Genomic DNA, 21196 nt, shown 5'->3' with positions numbered 1-21196 from the left:
CTTGTTTATCTTAGAAGTGGAAGGTTTTCCACTTTTCACTTTCGTTAAATTCAAAGAAAAACCAGCTAATATAAGCAAACCTGCTCCCAGCTGACTGTCAGTAGTTAGTTAGCAGTAGTTCTGCTGTTTGCAATTTCAAACATCAGGCTGACAATTTGTTGTTGAATATTTTAGCAGATTTTGTAAGTTAAAATAGAGGACCGAAGTGTTTACGTAAAGCCTTTCATTTTCGTCCCCCTTTATGCTAAATCATTTGTAACATTCTGTGGATGGAGCGGCCATCTATAATTGACCCCAAGGTGAAATGCTAGATTCTGGTTTTTGGAATGCAAAAAATTTCGCTTGAGTCGGTTCAACCTTCTTTGAATTCTGTGCATTTTTCTATAATGCTTTCAAAGGCAGTGTCTGACATCCCATTGCAATTTTATTGTAAGTGACAATTCGTTGAAATTTGGACTTTAAAGAAAAATTCACTAAAATTTCGGCTTAACTAAAATTTCATATATATTCTGTCTTTAGAGAAGATGTCTCTGTAAATATCTGTAGAGGGAAGATTTCACTATAATGTTGTCTTTAGAGAACATTTCAAATTCGAAATTTCCTTACAGACAAAGAGACAAGACAAACTATCATGGACATTTTGTCGTTGCACACAATTTTATTGAATTTTTTATGGTTAGAAAAAATTTCATTGAAATTGAGATGAACGTATTGTTGCAATTTTTGCTTTAGAGTCAACTCGTTGAAATAATAAGAACTGCAATTCGGTTTTTAAAATGGCTATCTTTCATTTGAAATTAGCTTTTCGAGAAAACACTCGTATCATTGAAATGTTGTCCTCAGAAAACATGTCATTGAATTTTTGTTTTTAGGGCAAATGCTAGCCATCCCGTGCAACCATCCTGTGCGTATTGCCATTGTCAAACTAAAGCAAGGAGGAAGCGATGCGATGGCAATGATGGTGATGGTGGTGACGCATCGTCATCCAATCGTGTGATTGCGACTTAATCCCAATAACAAAAAAAAAAAAAATTGTTAACCTTTGCATTTTTTCCGCTGTCGCTGTCGTTATTGTTCATTGTGATAGTTGCTGTTGTTGTTTTGTTGTTGTTGTTGCTGAATTTAATTAATAACAATTATTTTCGATTTCGCTTTATTTACACATCATGATTGAATTGATTATTCTTTTTAAAGTTTAGTATTGGTTTAGTTGACAGGGAAGGGGGGGCGGGGCTTCGATAAATACGATTGCTATTTACATGAGTGAATAAAATCTGTACGTGTTTGTATAGTTGCGTGTGTGTGTGTGTGTAGTGTATTAATACATAAAAATATAAGAATTATACATGTCTGCAATAAATGGACATTGCGTAGGATAACTAGAATACTTAAGGGGTATCTTAGAATGCTACAGCTACCAAATGGGATGCTGCTCCAGCTTCGTGCACGGGGCGGCTTGGCCTCCCCAGTTCACTTCTTTTCATCGACTATGATCTCATCGCCAGCCTGGATGTTGTAGCTGTACAATAGTTTGTTGGGATAGCGCATCTCCTCCGGCCCACAGTCCTTGTAGTCTTGGTCCAAATAGTAAAGGCGCATTTTATTGGCGGTGAGGGGTATTATCTTCTCCAGCTTAACTTTGAGGTCGGCCACAGTGCGATAGATGTCGACGAGGCGCGACTCGGACTTGTCGCCATAGGTGAGGATAATCTTCACCCTCTTGTCTGGCTTGAGGCTGATGTTGACCAAGGGGTCTAGCTTGCCATGCTTGGCGGTCAGTTCGAAGTAACGCTGGGGTCTTTCACTCTCCGGCTTGTCCATGTAGTGGCGGATAAAGGCTCGTTCGGCATCTTCGCGCTCGTCGGGTGTTATTACGCCGCCCCCATTTAAAATGGCAACATTTGGAAGGCGGGCAATTAGGAGTTGACGTCTTTCATGTTCGGTGCACTCCAAGCGCTCCCACAGAGGCCAGTTCTTAACGCGCAGATTCTTGAGCTTGGGAAAGGTGGCCAGACGGTCAATGTCTTCCCACGTATTGATGGAGGCATAGCTGAGGTTCAGGAATAACAGATTGGGGAAGTGTTTCTGGGGCAAATCCCCCTCGGACACATCGCAGACTTCACTGCTGGAGTTGGAGTCTTCTTTTTCGGGGAACTCAATGGCCTTGATGGGACAGTCGGCCAAGACCAAGTTCTCCATGCAGGGAAATATCCTTCCCAGGCGACATATTTCGGGCCATTTTTCCACCGGATTGCCGGTGAAATGTAGGGTCCTCAAGGCTTTGTGGGGCGATATCTTTTTGTATTTTCTGGCGTCGGAAGACTCCTTGGCATCACAGCATTTGCAGTTATCACTTTTTTCCTCCGCATCGGAGGCTAGTTCGGCAGTATCGATGAGCACTTCTTTGTAGTCGTTCAAACTCAAATGCAACTCCTCCAACACGGGCAGGTTCTCGAGCAGCACATCGATGCTCTCCCAGTTCAGATAGGTGCCGTTGAGAACAATGCCGCGCAGATTTGTAATGGGGGGCGCATAGAGTTTGGACAGTGGATTGCTGAGATTGTTCTTGCTCAGGTTCAAGAACTCAATGCGAGGCATGTGCTCCACAATCTGGAAGACTTCTTGCCAGTCCTGCAGCTTGTTTTGGGCCAGGTCCAGTTCGCGTACACGACGGCACTTATCTTTGATGCTCTCGAAATCACCCGCACAGTCAATGTCACAGTCGTTGAGCACCAATAGTTCGGGCACACATTGCAGAGGCGGCAGCTTGGGTATAAATATGGAGATCAAGCGTTCCCCACCGCCGGCAGCTGCGTCCGCATCTTTGCCTTTGTCTCCCTGTATGGTAATGTCGTGGTCGTCATCGCAATCCGAGAAATATTTGCGTTCTATCGCTTCCAGTAGTGAAGGCATCTTGTCGCAGTGAAGTTGGCTGTGTTGTTCGTTGTGTTTGCTTGCTGTTGTTGTGTAGCGGCTCGGTGAAGGTGGTTGGTGGCGCTGATGGTGTTTGCCTCTAAAAGGAAATGCTGCAATTTCATTGAAGCCAGAACCAAAGCCAAAGCCAAGTCAAACGACCGTTGGTATTTTGATTCCTCCAAGAGGTTTTGAAAAATCGATGCAATCGTTTGTCTTTGAATTTCAATTCGTGCTCTGCCTCACGCTGTGCCACTCTCTTTCTCACCCTCTCTCTTGCTCTCTTGCTCACTGGTGTATTTGGCTTTCTCCTCCAGTTCTTTGTTGTGTTATAGTGCTTTGTTTATGTTTCTCACTTTGTTGTTGTTGCTTTATGTTTTGTCTTCGAGGTTGTCGTCGTCGTTTGCTGAAAAGGCCAATGAAAACATATGACTCGTCCGAATCACTGACGAAATGCTGAAAACGGGACTTACGGCGCTTTGTGTCAACTGTCAAGGGGGTAACTGTTGGTGCTTTTTTATGGCGTTGCTTTTTTTTGTTTTTGTTGTGTTGACAAATTGAAATTTCCTTCGCTTCCTTCCTCCTTTCACGAGAGGGATATCTTGCTTGACGGCAATTGTGTGGAACGGTCGTTGCTGTCGCCTCACTTTGATGTGGGTTACTTGAGCATCCAATGGCTTTCCTTGTCGAAAATGGAATATAACGAACCAACTAATCTCTGGGATCCAACTAAGTCTGCCCTGCACCTGGCGTCAAGGATTGGGGCCACTTGGGTGCAATGCCGATTACTAGAACGAGGCTGTAGCCCGACGCTGAATTTCATTCACATGTCAACTGCCATGCATACTCCCTTCCAAGGGGACTCTGGGCCTGAGGAACACCTTGGATTCGTCCACCTTGTTATCCCATGTACACGATGGTGGCGGCGGTGAGTGAAGGGCCGACGGACGCTGCTCGCCAATGGGGTGATGTAATTGCAATTCTCTGCTCCTTAAGTTCTTCGTTTTATTTCCGAATTTTTGGCCACAACTCGCGATTAGATTGCTTCGATATTCGAAATGATTCACAGACCTGCTTAGGTTGATTTAGTTTTTGTGTTTTTTTTTGTTTGGTAGATATTTTTTGTTGGTTATGGCGTTTACTTTTTACTTAATTGCGCACTAAATATTTTTTCTTAATTTTTTTGCGAGCATTCGCCTCGGAATTTGTAATTTTTATTTGCCAAACCAACGGCTGGCTGGCTGACGTTGGTGTGTGTTTGAATATTGGAAACTTTTTCAAACAAAGAAACTTTGACGGGAAAGCGTTTGGTGTGGTGGTGGTCTCTAAAACAATGATTGTTGCCTGCTCCTACGTCCGTACGTTGAGAAAAACGTTTGCTACGTGTATTTCGTTGTTAGTTTGCTAGTGGTCTGGCCGACTTGCTCCATCCACTCTGTGTTGAGTGTTGGCGAGTGCTTATGGTGCGCTTTGTTCGACTCGGCTGCTCTGGGAACTGGTACGGACGTGGTTCTTGCTCTGGCTTCTCTTCTATGGTGTGTTTAGCTGGATTCGTTTGGATTTATTTTGCTGTTATGTTTCATATTTTTTTTTGTACTGCTTTGCATGTAAACGCGCGCTCAGTGCTCAGTCGTAGTGAGCCCAATTCTCAATGAGAACCCACATGGTGTAGAAATGAGCACCAAAAACAACGACCCGAGTGTATGTTGACTTTTTGTGTAGGTCGTGTAGATTGGCTAGTTTACCCAAAATGGTCGCAACACGGGTTTAACTAAACCCGCAAGTGGGGCCTTAAACACTTTTTATGGCGCCAAACATTGAATCAGCATCTTTAGTGTTGGCTCTTGACTATCCCATTACAATTTATTTTTTAAAAAAGTAATTTGGTATGTAGGTGCATTGCTAGTCTGGCGAATGGGAGACCGTCTCTATGATCCAGAATCATCTATATAGACCGTTTTTTTTTTTATTTTTTCGATGAGTTCTTCCTCGATTGCAAACTTTTGAGTTACACGAAACTTTAACTTCGAGATCGACAAATAGGCCGTTAGACTCATTAAACGGAGTCCATTCATTGCGAGATATTTACTGAAGTTAAACTTTGTTAACCAATGCACAATGGATAGAACTAAAAATAAACTAGTAAAAGATATGCCGCGTGAGAACGGGTAGAGATATCTCTTTGAAATTGGGAATGGTTAGAGCTGAGGTGTTGGCGAGATCGTGTGGCCCTAAGTTTTCCGGGCGCCTTTTGCTATGCCCCTAAAGTTGATAATCTCGGTATATCGAAAATTGGTTAAGCCTGCCAAATATTCGTTTGTGGTCCGATTTCCAATTTTTTGCAATTTTTTGTTAAATAATTTTCATTGAAAAACCTTGCTTAAATGCCTTATTTTTTTCTTTTTATTTTGTGAAGAGGACATACTGTAAATGCGTTTTAACTGAAATTCGAACAGGATATGTCAACTTAAACGAGTGCCATATGTAGTTAAAAATAGCCAATTTTTTTTATTAAAAAATGGAAAATCCTTCCATTTCTCAAATTTCAAAGCCCAGATCCCCCATGTTTTTTTCTTACTCCATATGTCCCCTAAACCTATGTACCTAATAATATTTGTAGCCTCCAAGCCGATTTTGAAACCATCTGTGTCCGAAATGGATATTTTGGGGATTTCTGTGAAAAAATACGAGTAGAATTTATTTTTAGTTTTTTAAAGACGATTTTATCTAAAAAATTCGAAAAAAAATCTATAAAGATAGTTTTTTTCTTAGATTTTTTTTAATTTGAATTTTCGTTATCAGAAAAGAGATATCTCCATCCGTTCTCACAGAATGAACTATGAAGTCGAAATAAATTTTTGCCTTCATGTTTTCAAGTCAAATTCGTTTTTTTGCAGCTTATGCTCTGAAATTGAACAGTTGTTTAAACATTGTTTAAAATTTGGTAATGTCATTACATGGTTGTATCGATTTGATGAACTTCGGCAGAGGTATTCAGATAGGCAATAACAATTCGTCGCAAAGTTTGTGCATATCCCAGCAAATTTAAGGGATTGCGTTCTTATAAGTGTAAGATTCAGTCTTATAGTTTTTTGTTTATGGAACCTTTACTTTAGCATAAATGTGCTTTTTATCCATTAAGCGTATATGTTCGAGGATGGGCTTTGTAAGACTATATGTTTTCATTGCCTATAGACTGGACTCTTGATTTGAAATCTCCAGCTCCGAAAAGGTGTATTTAATGACCGATTTTGCTGAAATTTGGAACAGTTTGTTATGATGCACTAGTACCAGTTCATATTTTGATATAGCTACCATATAGATCGAACCCCAGATTAAACATCTTAAGTGGACCCAACTTTTGGTATAGGTCCCACATTAACATGCTACCAATGTTTGGTATTTTTGCTCTGAAACCTACATTTTTATTTAAATTTGTCTAAAATTTGGCAAATCATTCAAAATTTTATGGTAACTCCCATATAATGGGAAATTTCACAGTCTAGATGGAATTTAGATTAGATGACAAAGTTCTAAAACCGACTTGTAAGTGTTTCCAAGTTGTAAAACTTCTTTACAAAGCAGGGTCACCCTACGGCACATCGTTTGAACTGGACCATAAAAAGCCATAAAATGAATCGGGTAGCCTTCATCGATTGACCTGGGAGAAGTTGCCTTTTCTTTGTACTTTAAAGGAAAGTTCATGGCAATATTGACATTTGGTGCATATGTTAACAGTAATAGTAATAAGCGATTAAAACTTAGTTATCTTCATTAACAACTCGGCACTTTGGCTTTTTGGCACTTTTTTAAATTTAGTGATCACATAGCTCACAGACTGTCGACGTGGGCATGCACATACGATATGGGACTAGATGATGTGGACGAGGCCCTCTTAAAAGATATGCTCTCTGTAAATTCGTCTACGGATGATCAGCCTTCGGAGCGATTTTGGTTCGCCCAAAGAAGAAATGCCTGTTGTATGTCGATCTACACTGGCGTATGGGGTAGAATGTTTGGTGGCACCACAGAAACATTTGACGGCGACCTTGATGCCAAAAATAGCTGGGTGTTCAGTGGCGTTCGTTCGGTGTAGCCCACAATCAGAGACCCCAAATCATTCACTGAACGAGGTTAGTGTTACATGAGTTCGTTGGCTGTGACCTTTACAGAGAAAATAAAACCAACAACGCACTAAACGAACATGTCCCAGAACAATCAAAATGTCCAAGAGCGACAAGCATACCACTTGTCTGCTTACTCAATATCACCTATGGTCTGCTACAAATGCCAAATTTAGTTTTTGCAAATCATGAAGAAACCTATGTACTTAGCTGTCGTTTGGCTTTGATGATTTTATTGTTGATTTTATTGTTGATTTTATAAAGTTGCCACCTGTTCGTATTGATGTGGGGTTGCTAAAATTGGTAAGACAATGACCAATAAGGTCGTATATGCATACAAATATCATAAAGGCATAACTTTTTTGTAATGGTTGAAGTGGGAAGTTTTTGCATGACTTTGAGGCCCCGTTTGAAGACAAGGCCTTCTCGGTTGGAATTTTCCGCTACGAAGATTCCCTAATCACGGCAGTATGACCGTATCGTTGTGTGTGTGTATGCCTTTCATAACTGGTTTATGCAGAGATACAAAGAAGTGAGTCTAATACACAAAGCAAAACAAAATACACAAAGAAACTCGTGTTCGTACAATAGCTCCCCAAATGTACACATACGCACACGGGCCAACCAACCACTTAGCGGAGATGTGCAATGCCTTACTGCTGGATAAGAGGTGGTGAAGAGAGTGAGTGGTTCAGTATACGATACTTGTATTTGCAAACTGTCAGTTTGATGAGCGCAACGGAGTAATTGTGCAATTCGGGGATGTTTGCAAACACGTTTATTGAAACATATGCTTCATTAGATACTCCCGCTCTCTCTCTCTTTCTCTCTCACTCTCTGGCGACCTTTCTCTCTCGGGTTGTGTCAAGGGGGCCAAACGAAAAAAGCTTTCGACATAATGTGCTCTACTTCAATAAAAAGCTTTCTGCCAGAAGCAACAGAAACAGCTGATTGAACAGTTTCTGATGGCTGAGTAATAATTTAGTGGTATGGCCCACTCTCTCTCTCTCTCTCTCTCTCCCTTCACCACTCGCTGCGTGGAGACCTGCTGATGCGAATGTTTGTATGCGATTTTGACATGTTTATGCTTTATTAAGTGGACTATGGCAATTCAGTTCATTACAAACTAACCAACCAGCCACCACTAACCCTTTTTCCAATTTCAGGCCAGGCGCGTTCGCAATGTTTCGTTTGTGTACATTGACCGACTTATTTGTGTGCGGTGCTCACCCTGAGCTCTTTCGTGTTTACAAATGTTGCTGTTTATTTGTTTTTTTTTTTGTGTGCTGCTTCTGTTGCTTTGGTGTAGTTTTTTCGCGAGGGCACATACACACTTCCCAAGCATTGGTGAGGGAGGGATGGTGGTGGTGGTTAAATGGCTAAATGAATGGATGGATGGATGGGCTGAGTTGATGGCCCCAAAAAGGTACATGTGTGTGTATGTGGCCAGTGGCCACTTTGTATTGCCGTTTTCATTCAGTATATGGCCCCCATCCCACAGATGTTTTCCTTACTGGTTTTTTATTTTTTTTATGGCACACAATGCGGGGCTGGGAGAGAGGATGGGGAAGGATAAGGTATGATAATTGGGAAGGTAATGATTACAATGGCCATTATAGTCCATGTCTTCATTCATATACCGATGTTCTTACATGGGTATGGGCATTTATCCTCAGCAACACACTCGAACACACTGACACACACACACACACACACACACATATGCAACATTATGTGCTTGGGCTAGGTATTCACATTTGTTTTGGGTCTTGGGAGAATCAACAACCTTCTTAACTGAAAACGTAAGTCCCACACTCCTTGTGTGCTGGTCCTAAGCTGTTGGTCAAGTTTATTAAGTTCTTGCATAACCCTAAATGTCGAAGGTTATCTTAAAGGCAACTTCCAACCCCAACGTCATGTCTCTATCTCTCTGCACCACCTTTGACCCCATGGTGATGGGAGCAAAAGAAAGCCTGTGCTACTTTAGCTGACACAAAAAGAACTCATGTCAATCGCACCAGGGCATGTGGCTGAACCACACTCTCACCCACTCTCCTCATTATCATACCGATAATGGCCATGGTGATTCTGACCATAAATTTCCTTCGACTTATCATTCAGCTTTCACTTTTCGTGTGAGCCCTCCAGTGCCATACTCGCACAAATGCACACCCTTTCGCTGCAAAGTCCCCGTATTTTTGATTGGAATTCTGATTGGTGGGGTAGATAATGATGTTGGAACACGAGAAATGTTTTAAAACACACACGCTCACATATTTCCCCCAAAAATTGCAACACGAGGGTAGATACTCAAGTATTTGGCCTCTTGATTGTTGCAATAACAAAAGATTGAAATATTGGCAAAAAAAAAAAACTAATTACCTGTTAATTATTGATGAAAGCGTTTGGAGGATCAAGTAGTTCGCAAATGAATTCAAGAAGTGAGATGTAGCACTGACTGACTGACAAGAATTCCCACACAGTAACATCTCGCAGGGAATACCAAAGACCACATCGAATCCATAGAAGAAGAGCCCTTATGGGGTGCTGTATTCAAAGTTAGTTCACTGGCAGTGAAGCATAAGGGATACTATAACAACTCAACAGTTTTGTTGGGTTGGTATAGATGGCGCTACAATAACCACGCCTACTAGGATGCTGGAGGCGATGAGGTATGTGGATAAAAGTGTTAACGACGTGATTAAAGGGATGAAACGGCAGAAACTCCAGACCACATACATACTCGTACGTGAGGCTGTGAGTGATATCGGGTGTATAACACAAATATCCGGATTTGGACAAATTTTATCTGCTATCTGTCACAACTGAGATGGCTTGAAGTTAAGGTAATGAGGGGATCTGGTTGCCCATAATGTAGACCGCTAGACTGGGGATTCGAGCAATCACGAAATGGTTAAACTGGTAAAATGAAAGCGGCATTGAGAACCTGCTCACAGGCAGTCAAATGGCTGTTGGTCAATGAGAATCAGGGCGGAAGTGCCAAACCGTTCTGGATTGTAGGAAGACGATTAACGCATGCCACAATGGCGAGGTAATGAAAAGACCGACCGTCTGGCAGTAAAGACGTCCCGAGAAACGTGTCACAGTTTCTATTGGAATCAACCCGTGACAAGACTAGGTGAATGTTGAAGGACTACATTAGCATTTACAACATTTTAGCGGGAAACATAAATAGAATAGTAAGCACACCTACAAGCGTTTGCTGAGACTAGCGTAGCTGTAAACAGAGCAAGTGGGGAGGTCGAAACCCTCGAACATTCACTGTGCCTGTGTTCTGATTTCGCAAGGGCAAGATGCTGCCAATTGGGGACGGACATTACATCGAACTTTAACTAACTATGGCGCATGGAATGGAGAAGAGTTGGAGGTCATGTATGTGAAGAGTGCAACCTTCCTAGGCATCTTGCAGTTTAATATTCTTTCAAGCTTGCTCCACAAATTCAGCATTTGAGACACTTCAACATCGTGAGAGACTCACGACTCATTATTGCTCTGTTACGCAGCGTGCTGAAACGCCTCAAGCACTCAGCTGCTCAGATAGAAGCTTATGCACCGAAATTAACCACCATTTTTAGGTAGAGGCTAAGAAATAAAAGGTTATAATTCACAAAGGAGGCGGGAAAGTAATATTCCCAGATCGAGTGTAGAAAATTTCTTACACTGCTCTCTTTCCCCCCTTATTGGACATTTTAAAACTATGGTTGATTAACGCAAAACAGTCATTGTAAAAATGTGTAGATTTTGGCTGTGGTTATGTGATCCAGGGACCAGGGAAATAGTGGTTGATTATTTTGCATCCCAAAGCTAGAAAATGAAGAGAAATTGTTTGTCCTTTCCATGCCACCACACATAGTTCAAAAGCACGCAATAGCTACTTTAACAAGTAAGAGCGTGCTAAGTTCGGTCGGGCCGAATCTTATATACCCTCCACCATGGTCGCATCTGTCGAGTTCTTTGCGCAGTATCAGTTTTTAGGCAAGCAAAGTACAATGAATAAGGACGGAGGAGCAGCTATATCAACTTATAGTCTGATTCGGGGCTCAATGAGTGAAATCGGGAGATCGGTTTATATGGGAGCTGTATCAAGCTATAGATCGATTCAGACCATATGGCACAAATATGTTGAAGGCCATGGAAGGAGCCGTTGTACAAAATTTGTGCCAAATCGAACGAGAATTGTGCTCTCTAGAGGCCCAAAAAGTCAAGACCCAAGATCGATTTATATGGCAGCTATATCAGGTTATGGACCGATTAGGACCATACTTAGCACAGTTTTTGGAAGTGATATTAAAACACTATGTGCGAAATTTCAGTCAAATCGGACGACAATAGCGCCCTCTAGAGGCTCAAGAAGTCAAGACCCAAGATCGGTTTGCATGGCAGCTATATCAAAACATGGACCGATTTTGACCATTTATAATCGCAACCGACCTACATTAATAAGAAGTATTTGTGCAAAATTTCAAGCGGCTAGCTCTACTCCGTCAAAAGTTAGCGTGCTTTCGATTGACAGACGGGCGGACGGACGGACAGACGGATGGACATGGCTAATTCGACTTAAAATGTCACCACGATCGAGAATATATATACTTTATGGGGTCTTTGACGCATATTTCGAGGTGTTACAAACGGAATGACGAAATTAGTATACCCCCATCCTATGGTGGAGGGTATAAAAACATGCTTCAACATATTGGAATTGATGAGTAGCTTAATGAGGAGCTGCAATTCGTTGTGGAACATTTTTTCATGATGTGGCTGGGAACATTACACCAAGAAAAAGAAAGAAATATTCCTTTTAGTCTAGCAGTTCACTCTGACCCACTCCCTACTAAGTCTGGTCCCCGTCATCCTGCGTTTGCGACTAGCCTATGCGAAGCCACACTCCTTCCAGTGTTTCCCATGCAAAACGGCTTGGTTGGGTACTGCTTAACTTATGATTCTCATTGTTCTCAATTTCTGCTAGGGGCATACGGCCTCAAGGCAGCTAATTAATCACTGGGAAAGCCCTGGCGATCATTGTGTCAATTTAGGCGTGCAGTTTTGTGCCACCACTGTTGTGTAGTTCAGCCATTTGATGTGGCTGGCAGAGCTATTTTCATGTATGGGTTGTCTATTTTGGTCTCTGGGAGTCCGCACGTGTGGCGTATCGTATGGCTGGTCCTATTCTACCCCTAGACAGGTTCGTTCGCTACTATGAAATGAAATGGCTAAAAGGACACTGCTTTTCAGTCAGCACCTCGTCGCTTGTCAGAAATGCCAATTTGTGAACGTGGCTAAATTTTAATTGGTTGCGGTGCTAGAATTTCAGCGAGATTTCATTTTTGTTTTGTTGTTGTTTAAATTGTATGACTCGTTTCACCCGACACCAACACCAACACCAACACCAACACCGGTGCCATCAACATCCCCGCACACACGAAAAGAGGGGTTTCTTCCATGTAGCTGAGGAGTTTTGGCTGGGGGCTGTAGCCAAGGCGAGCACCGCTGTTAGGGAAGACGATGCAGTAGTTCAAGTGTGGCGAAATGTTGTTTGCCTTTGTAATCGTCGGCAAGTAAATTGCTCGAGCGGTGAGGTATTAACTCGTATCACGTTGTAAGGCAACCTTCACCTTACAATGGATTTTGCACCATCTGCGTCATTTGTTTTGAAAGAGTTTCTTTATTGCCCGCATGCCATGGCGAAAGAGTTACCACCGAGCATTTCTTATGGCAGCCATCAACGCCCGGGACAATGACTGTGGTTGTGCTGTGCCACGGAGCTTCAAATTTAATAACAATTTTTTGTGTGGCATTTCAAACGCATCCGTTATTGGTATTGAGATATATTTGTGTAACATTGTGTGTGTGTGTGTGTGTGTGTATTGAGCTATCAATCATTCAGTGATTTGAGTGTCCTACACTCAATTCAAAACGGAAGTAAAATAGTCTGTACTGCGGGTGTGGTGGAAGCAAGGGAGAGCGCAGAGCATTACACTGTTGGCCGTCACAGAGTTTAATGTACCAACTGTTTATTCAAACTTACTATGGAGGAATGTGAACTGTAGTCCTAGAATAGTTGCATACTTGAATACACCAAATCAATGGGCTAAACGTGAAGCGTACACAATGGATATTTCTCGTCTCCTTTTTTACGAAATGTTGATAAGAAACCAATGTAGTCTAAAAAGTTTTAATGTGATTAACAAATATATTGAAAATGCAATCAAAGTTACAAAAACTAACTCACTAATGAAATTAAATGCAGCACTTGAAGAAGACAAATTCAAAGTATTTTATTTGTTAAACATTTAAAGTTTTATTACGGGTGATCAGAAAGGACTTTTTCCTAAATACGGTTTTCGAAAGTCAAAATTTTCAATATATTCAGTCAAGTCAAAGCTTTTAAAAATTAAGAAAATAGACCGAGCTGAAGCAGAAATAAAAAATAGCGAGTAAAAAGGCATTAAGTTCGGTTGGGCCGAACTTTGGATACCCACCACCTCGGGTGTATATGTAAACCCCCTTTCGCCACAATCTGGTGAAAATTGGATAGCTTATGCACCCAAATTCGGCACGGACATTGAGAGGTCTAATAAATATAAGTCACTGTTGAACTTTGTATTTCAGACCCTATAGTGGCAGATCGCTCTGTATGGAAGCTATATCTAAATATTTTCCGATACAAACCATATTTAGGATGGACGTCGGGAGACCTAAAACTACCCACTGTTTCAAATTGCAACGAAATCGGATAATAAATAGAGCTTTTATAGGCTTCAGACCCTTTATCGACAGATCGGTCTATATCGCAGTTATATCTGAATATAGTGCGATCTGAACCACTTTTGGGTCCTATGTTGGGAGACGTAAAACTACCCACTGTTACAAATTTCAGTGAAATCGGTTAAAAAATAAAGCTTTTATGGGCTTCAGACACTTTATCGGGAGATCGGTCTATATGGCAGCTATATCTTAATATAGTCCGATCTGTACCATATTTAGGTCAGATGTCGGGAGGCTCAAAATAACACATTGTTTAAAATTTCAGCGGATAAAAAATAAAGCTTTTATGGCTTTCAGACCCCTTATCTGGAGATCGGTCTATATGGCAGACATATCTAAATATGGTCCGATCTGAACCATATTTGGGTCAGATGTCGGTAGGCTTAAAATAATTCACTGTTCAGCGAAATCGGATAATAAATAAAGCTTTTAGGGGCTTCAGACCCCTTATCGGTAGATCGGTCTATATGACAGCTATATCTAAATATAGTCCGATCTGTACCATATTTAGGTCAGGTGTCAAGAAGCCCTAAACTACTCACTTTTTCAAATTTCAGAGAAGTCGGATAAAAATAAAGCATTTACGGGCATAGACCCTTTATCGGCAGATCGGTCTATATAGCAGCTATATCCAAACATGGACCGATTTGGTCCGTTCAAGAACTTAACCAGCGTGCAACAAAACGACGTACCTGTGCCAAATTTCAGCTTAATATCTCTAGAGTGATTACAAGAGACGGACGGACAGACGGACAGATACACGGACATCGATAAATCGTCTTAGAATTTTACGACGATCCGAATTATATATACTTTGCAGTGTCGAAAATTCATATTTCGGTGTGTTGCAAACGGAATAACTAATTGAAAGTACCCCCTATCCTACTGTGGTGGGTATAAAAACAAGTAAAAGCGTGTTCAATTCGGCCGGGCAGAATCTCTTTATAGGCAAACAAAGAATAATCGATAACCAGTAAGGAAAGGCAAAATTCGGGCGGAGCCGACTATATAATACCCTACACCTACCCTATAATTGAAAATTCGGGCAGTATATATGTATATGAGAGCTATATCTAAATCTGAGCCGACTATTAAACAGATGGTTTGAAAATTGTTGTTACTACGGCCATATAGGTGCAAATCTGGCGATAAATATGTAAGGGTGCTACATCCAAATCTGACCCGATTTTGATGAAATCTCGCACACATGTTAAGATCAGTAGCAAAACAATCCGTGCCAAATTTTGTGGAAATCGGTTACAAGTTGTGTTTATAACAGCCTTATAAGTGTAAATCGGGCAATACATATATATTGGAGCTATATCCAAATCTGAACCGATTTTGATGAAATCTAGCATATATGTTAAGATCAGTAGCAAAACAATTCGTGCCAAATTTTGTGGAGATCGGTTGAAAATTGTAGCTACTACGGCCATTGAAGTGCAAATCGGGTGATACATATATATAGGAGCTATATCTAAATCTGAACCGATTTAGATGAAAATTTGCAGATATGTCAAAATCAGTAACAAAACAATCCTTGCCTAATTTTGTGCAGATCGGTTGCAAATTTTAGCCAATACGGCCATTTAAGTGCAAATCGGGCGATACATATATATGGGAGCTATATCTAAATCTGAACCGATTTGGATAAAAATTTGCAGATATGTTAGAATCAGTAACAAAACAACCCATGCCCAATTTTGTGCAGATCGGTTGTTGCTACTACGGCAATTTAAGTGCAAATCGGGCGATACAAATATGTGGGAGCTATATATAAATCTGAACCGATTTTTATCAAAATCAATAGCGTTCATCCTTGGGCCAAAAAAGTGATATGTGCAAAATTTCGTGATGATTGGACAACAAATACGGCATATACTTTGTGTACAGGAATACATGGACTCGCAGACGGACGGACGGACACAAAGTGATGCTGAGTCGATCGGTATACTTATCAATGGGTCTAGCTCTTCTCCCTCTTAGCGTTGCAAACAAATGCACAAATCTATAATACCCAGTACCACAGTGGTGGTGTAGGGTATAAAAATTGCCATGCTATTGGAACCACATAAGGTTATGGACCGCTTCAAACCATACTTGGTTAGGATGTAGAGGTCATTGTGCAAAATTTCAGCCAAATCGGATAGGATTTCGCCCTTTAGGAGCTCAAGAAGTAATATCGGGAGATCGGTTTATATAACAGCTATATCAGATTATTGACCGATTCAGACCATTTTTGGCACGCATGTTGAAGGTCATAGGAGAAGTCGTTGCATAAAACTTCATTGTCAATCCGAAAGCAGAAAAACCCTACGATTCCTATTAGTCCTATTAGTCTGTCATCCTTTATGCAGAAGAATCTTGAGAGGTTGATAGAAACATATCTTAGGGTAAGGGTCCCTGGAGATCGCCTGTCGCGGCAGTAGCATGCATATAGTAAAGGCAAATCCAATGGGATCGGTGGATCTGTGAGGCTAAGGGAGCTTTCTCTTTGGTCATGTGGCGGCTACGGACACTGTGTTATCCTTGATCCAATATCCGATGTTCTAGGCAGTGTGGATTACACCCTGCCTGAGCCGCTTTTTGATGAAAAGTACTGAACCACTATTCCTAATAGAACCGATTCGATATTCCTGGTAATAGAAGTTACTTAGACTTCTACCAAGGATGGTTCCAAACTAGACGACCAGGTGGGCTTTGGTGAGTGAAAAACTAGACTTGGTCATATCAGAAAGGATACCCGATTGCTGCAGTGTGCATCAAGCGGAGATCTTTCCGATTAAAGAAGTGGTGGAATGGCTAAGATATAATGTCATAACGACGATTGGCATAAATATCTTCTCAGACAGCCAGGCAGCCATGAAATCCCTAGAGACCGTATTTCTGAATTCAAAAACCGCCCTGGATTGTTGCAGATCTCTCAACGTGATGGCGGAACAGTTCAATATTTACCTGTTCTGGGTGCCGGTCCACAGAGATATCCCTGTGAATTGTTAAGCGGACGAGTTTGCGAGACTAGGCACTACCTTACACATTCCAGGGGATCTGGGGTCTGTGGAAGTAGAAGGCATCTTTCTTCTCCTTTTCCTGTGGTATCACAATGGACGAAAACGTCTCAGTGAGTCTGATGGCAATAAAAACTCTTCTTGCGGATAAAAGACGAATTCGTAATAAATTCCATTTCATTATCTGTTGGTATGAAAAGTTTAGTGTGATGGAAACCGGCAGAGGGATAGAAGAACTGTCCCATTTACTAAAGCCCAGATAAACATGGTAGCACTACTAATCGATTATGTCCGTTACAAGTTTCGGCATCGAAACATTCGTTTCATATCGGACCATTACAATTCGTGGCCACTCATCCTGAGGATACTTAAGATTGTCCCCTTTTATAGTTTGCCGATGAAACTTTGCTAATTGTAGGCCATCATGAACTTCATTTTCGCCATTGAGTGCGGGTGAATGATGCAGAGTGCTAGGAGAGCTATGAAATTGGGTCGTTGGTCGCCTGGCAACCCCATGACCATCAATATTCTCATAAAAAGGCGAATTTCTTTTCTTTGTCACAATGTGCCAAGTTTGTGTACACAAACACAAACACACACACACACACGCACACAGTCACAGGCATGCAGAGAATATTAGAAATATCGACTACACTTATTTGGACATTTAACACATCTGTTGTCACTTTGCCAGTGAGGAGGCCATTTCTCCACATTCGCATATGTCGTGGAGCCCTCCTCTGCTACTGCCGCCAAATGTGGATCCAAGGCATGATGCCGATGGCACTAAACATTGAAACATTGTTCCTTGGTTTGAAGGGAGGTTCTCCTGCTGGCAGAGGGCTAAGAGACGCGGCAGAGCGGTTGAGTGAGTGAGGGCGATAAGTCATGTTAATATTTTTTTAAACAGGTTGTTGGCCATCAACCCACCGCCGCATTGGCCTCATTACAAATGGGAGCAACTTAAATTTCCATTCATTCGAATTGATTGGTCGGCAGTGGTCATCTGGCTTTGTGACATATTCCAATTGATTTCGTGCCATTGGTCATAAATTATTGGCATTTGTCGTTGGCGGCGACGGTGTCGGTGGCGGTGGCAGCTTCGAGGCAGTTATGCTGTGTCCACTTTCATTGCTTTTGGTCTGGTGGGGGTCGCATATTATGTCTACTTATTGGCTTAAATGGGCATTATTCTGTTCACTGTGGAGGTGTGGGGAGGGTGTGCGTGTCTCTGGGAAATGTTTCATTGTATCTATGTTGCAAACTAAAGTGGCATGGGTACGAACATGGACTTGGACATGGCACTGGACACGGAGACGAACACGGACATGGACATGGAGCCAGAGACAGATGCGCGGATAGGGGCGGAAGGAAATCAAAGAATCAATCAATTGTTTGGCATGGAATTAATCAATGTGATTGACTCTCCAATGTTTGTCTAGTATTTAGACATGTTCTGTTCTCTCTGGAATTAGACATGACTTTTGTAAGAACACAGACGCAAATACTCATGCACAATCAGGCGCAGCACTCGCAATTGATGCCCGCCAACAAACAACGCAACACAGCAAGCATACGTTAGGGATGTGAGATTTTTTCCCTTGAATTTCTTCATTTTGATGGAATCCAACGAGGATGTGTAAAGGGGAATATGCGATCGGAAACCAATTGCATTCCAAATAGCACTAACAATGAGAAGAAGAAGAAGAGGGAATGGTGTAAAACAAAAACTAGAAATGGGGCTGTGTGAGTTTTTAAAAATATCTCACAACTGGTCCTATTTTTAGCTTTCTCAAAGGGTCTTGGCCAACTATTAATTATTCGTAATTAACATATTAGACACATGTAATTTTTTCTCATTGCGATTATTGTGCGCAATGTTGTACGAGCAGTTGTCATTTGATTACACGCGCCATTGACGTCATACTCCACCGTCTTGAGTTGGACACTGATGACGTCGGCAATTGAACATTCGATTCGAATATCGATTGTTTGCCACATTGTCATGTAAAGTGGCGAAATGTCTCATGTCTCAACTACAGATAAACATCTGGATACAATCTAGAGCTAGCTGCTGATAGATAAATAAAATATGCCAGAACACGAAAGCCAACGCAGCTGGGAACAACAGAAGAAGGTGAGAATTCAGACACTGCCAATAATATGGCCAACTAGTAGTTTGATTTTTGTGGAAGAGAGAGTACGAACTACCAAAAGTAACCGATTTGAATCATACCTAGCGCAGTTGTTGGAAGTGATACCAAAACACCACGTGCAAAATTTCAGTCAAATCGGACGAGAATTGCGCCCTCTAGAGGCTCAAGAAGTCAAGACCCAAGATCGTTTTATATGGCGAGCTATATCAAAACACGGATCGATTTGGCCCATTTACAATCCCAATCGACCTACACCAATAAAAAGTATTTGTGCAAAATTGCAAGCGGCTAGCTTTACTCTTTCGAAAGTTAGAGTGCTTTCGACAGAAAGACGGGCGGACGGACGGACAGACAGACGGACGGACAGACAGACGGACGGACATAGCTAGATTGACTTAAAATGACATGACGATCAAGAATATATACGCTTTATGGGGTCTCAGACGCATATTTCGATGTGTTACAAACAGAATGGCGAAATTAGTATACCTCCAATCTCTGGTGGAGGATAGAGAAATTGTGTTTTTAAAAAAAATTTTAAATTTCATGAAAATTTGTGAAAAAATAAGTTACTTTTTTTTTTGAATATTGGAAACTTTTGCTCTAACAGAAATGTCATTAAAATGTAGTCTTTAAAATTTCATTTCAATGTTCTTCAGCTACATTTTAGCGAAATGTTTGTCGCTAAATGTTGTCTCAGATACAAGTTTCTTAAAAATGTTACAGTGATAGCTGGATTTACATCGTTTTTGGTTCCAAAAATCGCGCCGAAACGAAACGACCTCAATGAAAATTCAACTGTCGCATACGTTTAAATACCAATTTTATAAGTAGAGTTTAACGAAATATATATTTGAGGCTCTCAGAAAAAAAAACAGATTTTTTTCAAACACATACCCTCCTCATTTTCCTTTTGATCCTAATAAGCAAAATACGAAGTATTATGGCTATCAGTTAACCATACCCTGTTTCGACACGAGGGATTATTGTTAACCGATGTTGTACTTTATAAGGGATTCCATTGAGAATTTTAGTTCTAAGCATTAAATTCGTACATATTTTTGATTAAAATATGAACATCAACCTACGTCACTAACCTGTAGCTGTGATAAAATGTATGGTTTGACTGAGAAATGCTTACTGATTCGGCCTAGACATGTCCGTCCTTCCGCATATCCATTCTCTACCGTTTGTCCGTCTATCGTTTTTTTTTTTGATACTCAATCAACTTTTGCCAATGGTTTTCTTGCAGGTTTATAGGGCAAGAGTTGCATTTCTTGTTCTTTCCAAAATGTTGGATTTGATAGTATAAAGCCCAGGCTTAGGCTGAAGCCAAAGTCAGGGCGGTCTCTTACGAACTTCGCGTCACGAATAAATTCGTAAGACAAGTACCACTGTAGGCAACTTGCATCTCCTGCTGTAAGGGGCCTCCGTTTTATAGCCGAGTCCGAACGTCATGCCGCAGTGCGACACCTCTTTGGAGAGAAGTTTTACATGGCATATTACCTCTCAAATGTTGCCAGTTTTAGGAGGGGAAAGCCATCGCTGAAAATTTTTTCTGATGGTCTCGCCAGGATTCGAACCCAAGCGCTCAGCGTCATAGGCGGACATGCTAATCTCTGCTGTTATTTTATCTTGATTTTGAATGATTTCTATTGATAATTCAGCATCTGGCTTATGAATAATGAAACTGTTTGTTAGTTTAATTATTTTTATTTTTTCATAACTTTTACCGAGAGTATCACATTACCATGCAGACCATAGTCCTCTATCACATAAACCTAAAATCGTTTTTCCTAACATTGATTTGAACGAAAGATAAGGAACCTAATTTTCCAACTGTTTGAGGAATCACTTCCCGATTGATTGAATGAATGATTTTTTACTTGATATTAAAGATTTTTTTCCTAAGTGGATGTTTAATCGGTACTTAACTTTGTGTTGTATTTCAAAGAACAAAAATTTATAATCAATGTAAAACAAGGACAACGTTGTACCACCAAAGGTACAGAGAAGCCTTACAAATAGGAGTGTCTTTAAATGTGTATATATTAAGTCAGTGTCCAAATTAAAGATGGCGTCATTATTGTAAAGTTTCACTTCTTTGGCTCGCAATCATTGCCAAAATCCTTTGATCAAGGAAAAATCTTAAATTTTTAGTTATCTTTTTATTATGTGTGACATTTGGAATGCAAAACCTTACCAATAG

The 21196-nt window shown here is 41.0% G+C and overlaps 2 protein-coding genes across 4 annotated transcripts in view; both read right to left on the bottom strand.

Annotated features, from left to right (window-relative positions):
* LOC106084573 (potassium voltage-gated channel subfamily KQT member 1) overlaps positions 1 to 21196 on the bottom strand; it is a 117996-nt gene that overhangs the window by 43167 nt on the left and 53633 nt on the right. The gene's annotated exons all lie outside the window — the stretch shown is intronic.
* Positions 1137 to 4480, bottom strand: LOC106084574 (tubulin-specific chaperone cofactor E-like protein). The gene is made up of 2 exons (XM_013248359.2): positions 3387 to 4480; positions 1137 to 3319 (listed from the first exon to the last, which is right to left on the bottom strand). The coding sequence occupies exon 2, from the start codon at positions 2911 to 2913 to the stop codon at positions 1471 to 1473; it is 1443 nt and encodes a 480-aa protein (XP_013103813.1). The 5' UTR covers positions 2914 to 3319; positions 3387 to 4480; the 3' UTR covers positions 1137 to 1470.

This window comes from Stomoxys calcitrans, chromosome 5 (genome assembly GCF_963082655.1).
Source record: "Stomoxys calcitrans chromosome 5, idStoCalc2.1, whole genome shotgun sequence".
NCBI lineage: Eukaryota > Metazoa > Arthropoda > Insecta > Diptera > Muscidae > Stomoxys > Stomoxys calcitrans.
The sequence above is the reverse complement of the archived record's forward strand: the minus strand, read 5'-3'. Positions and strand labels throughout refer to the sequence as shown.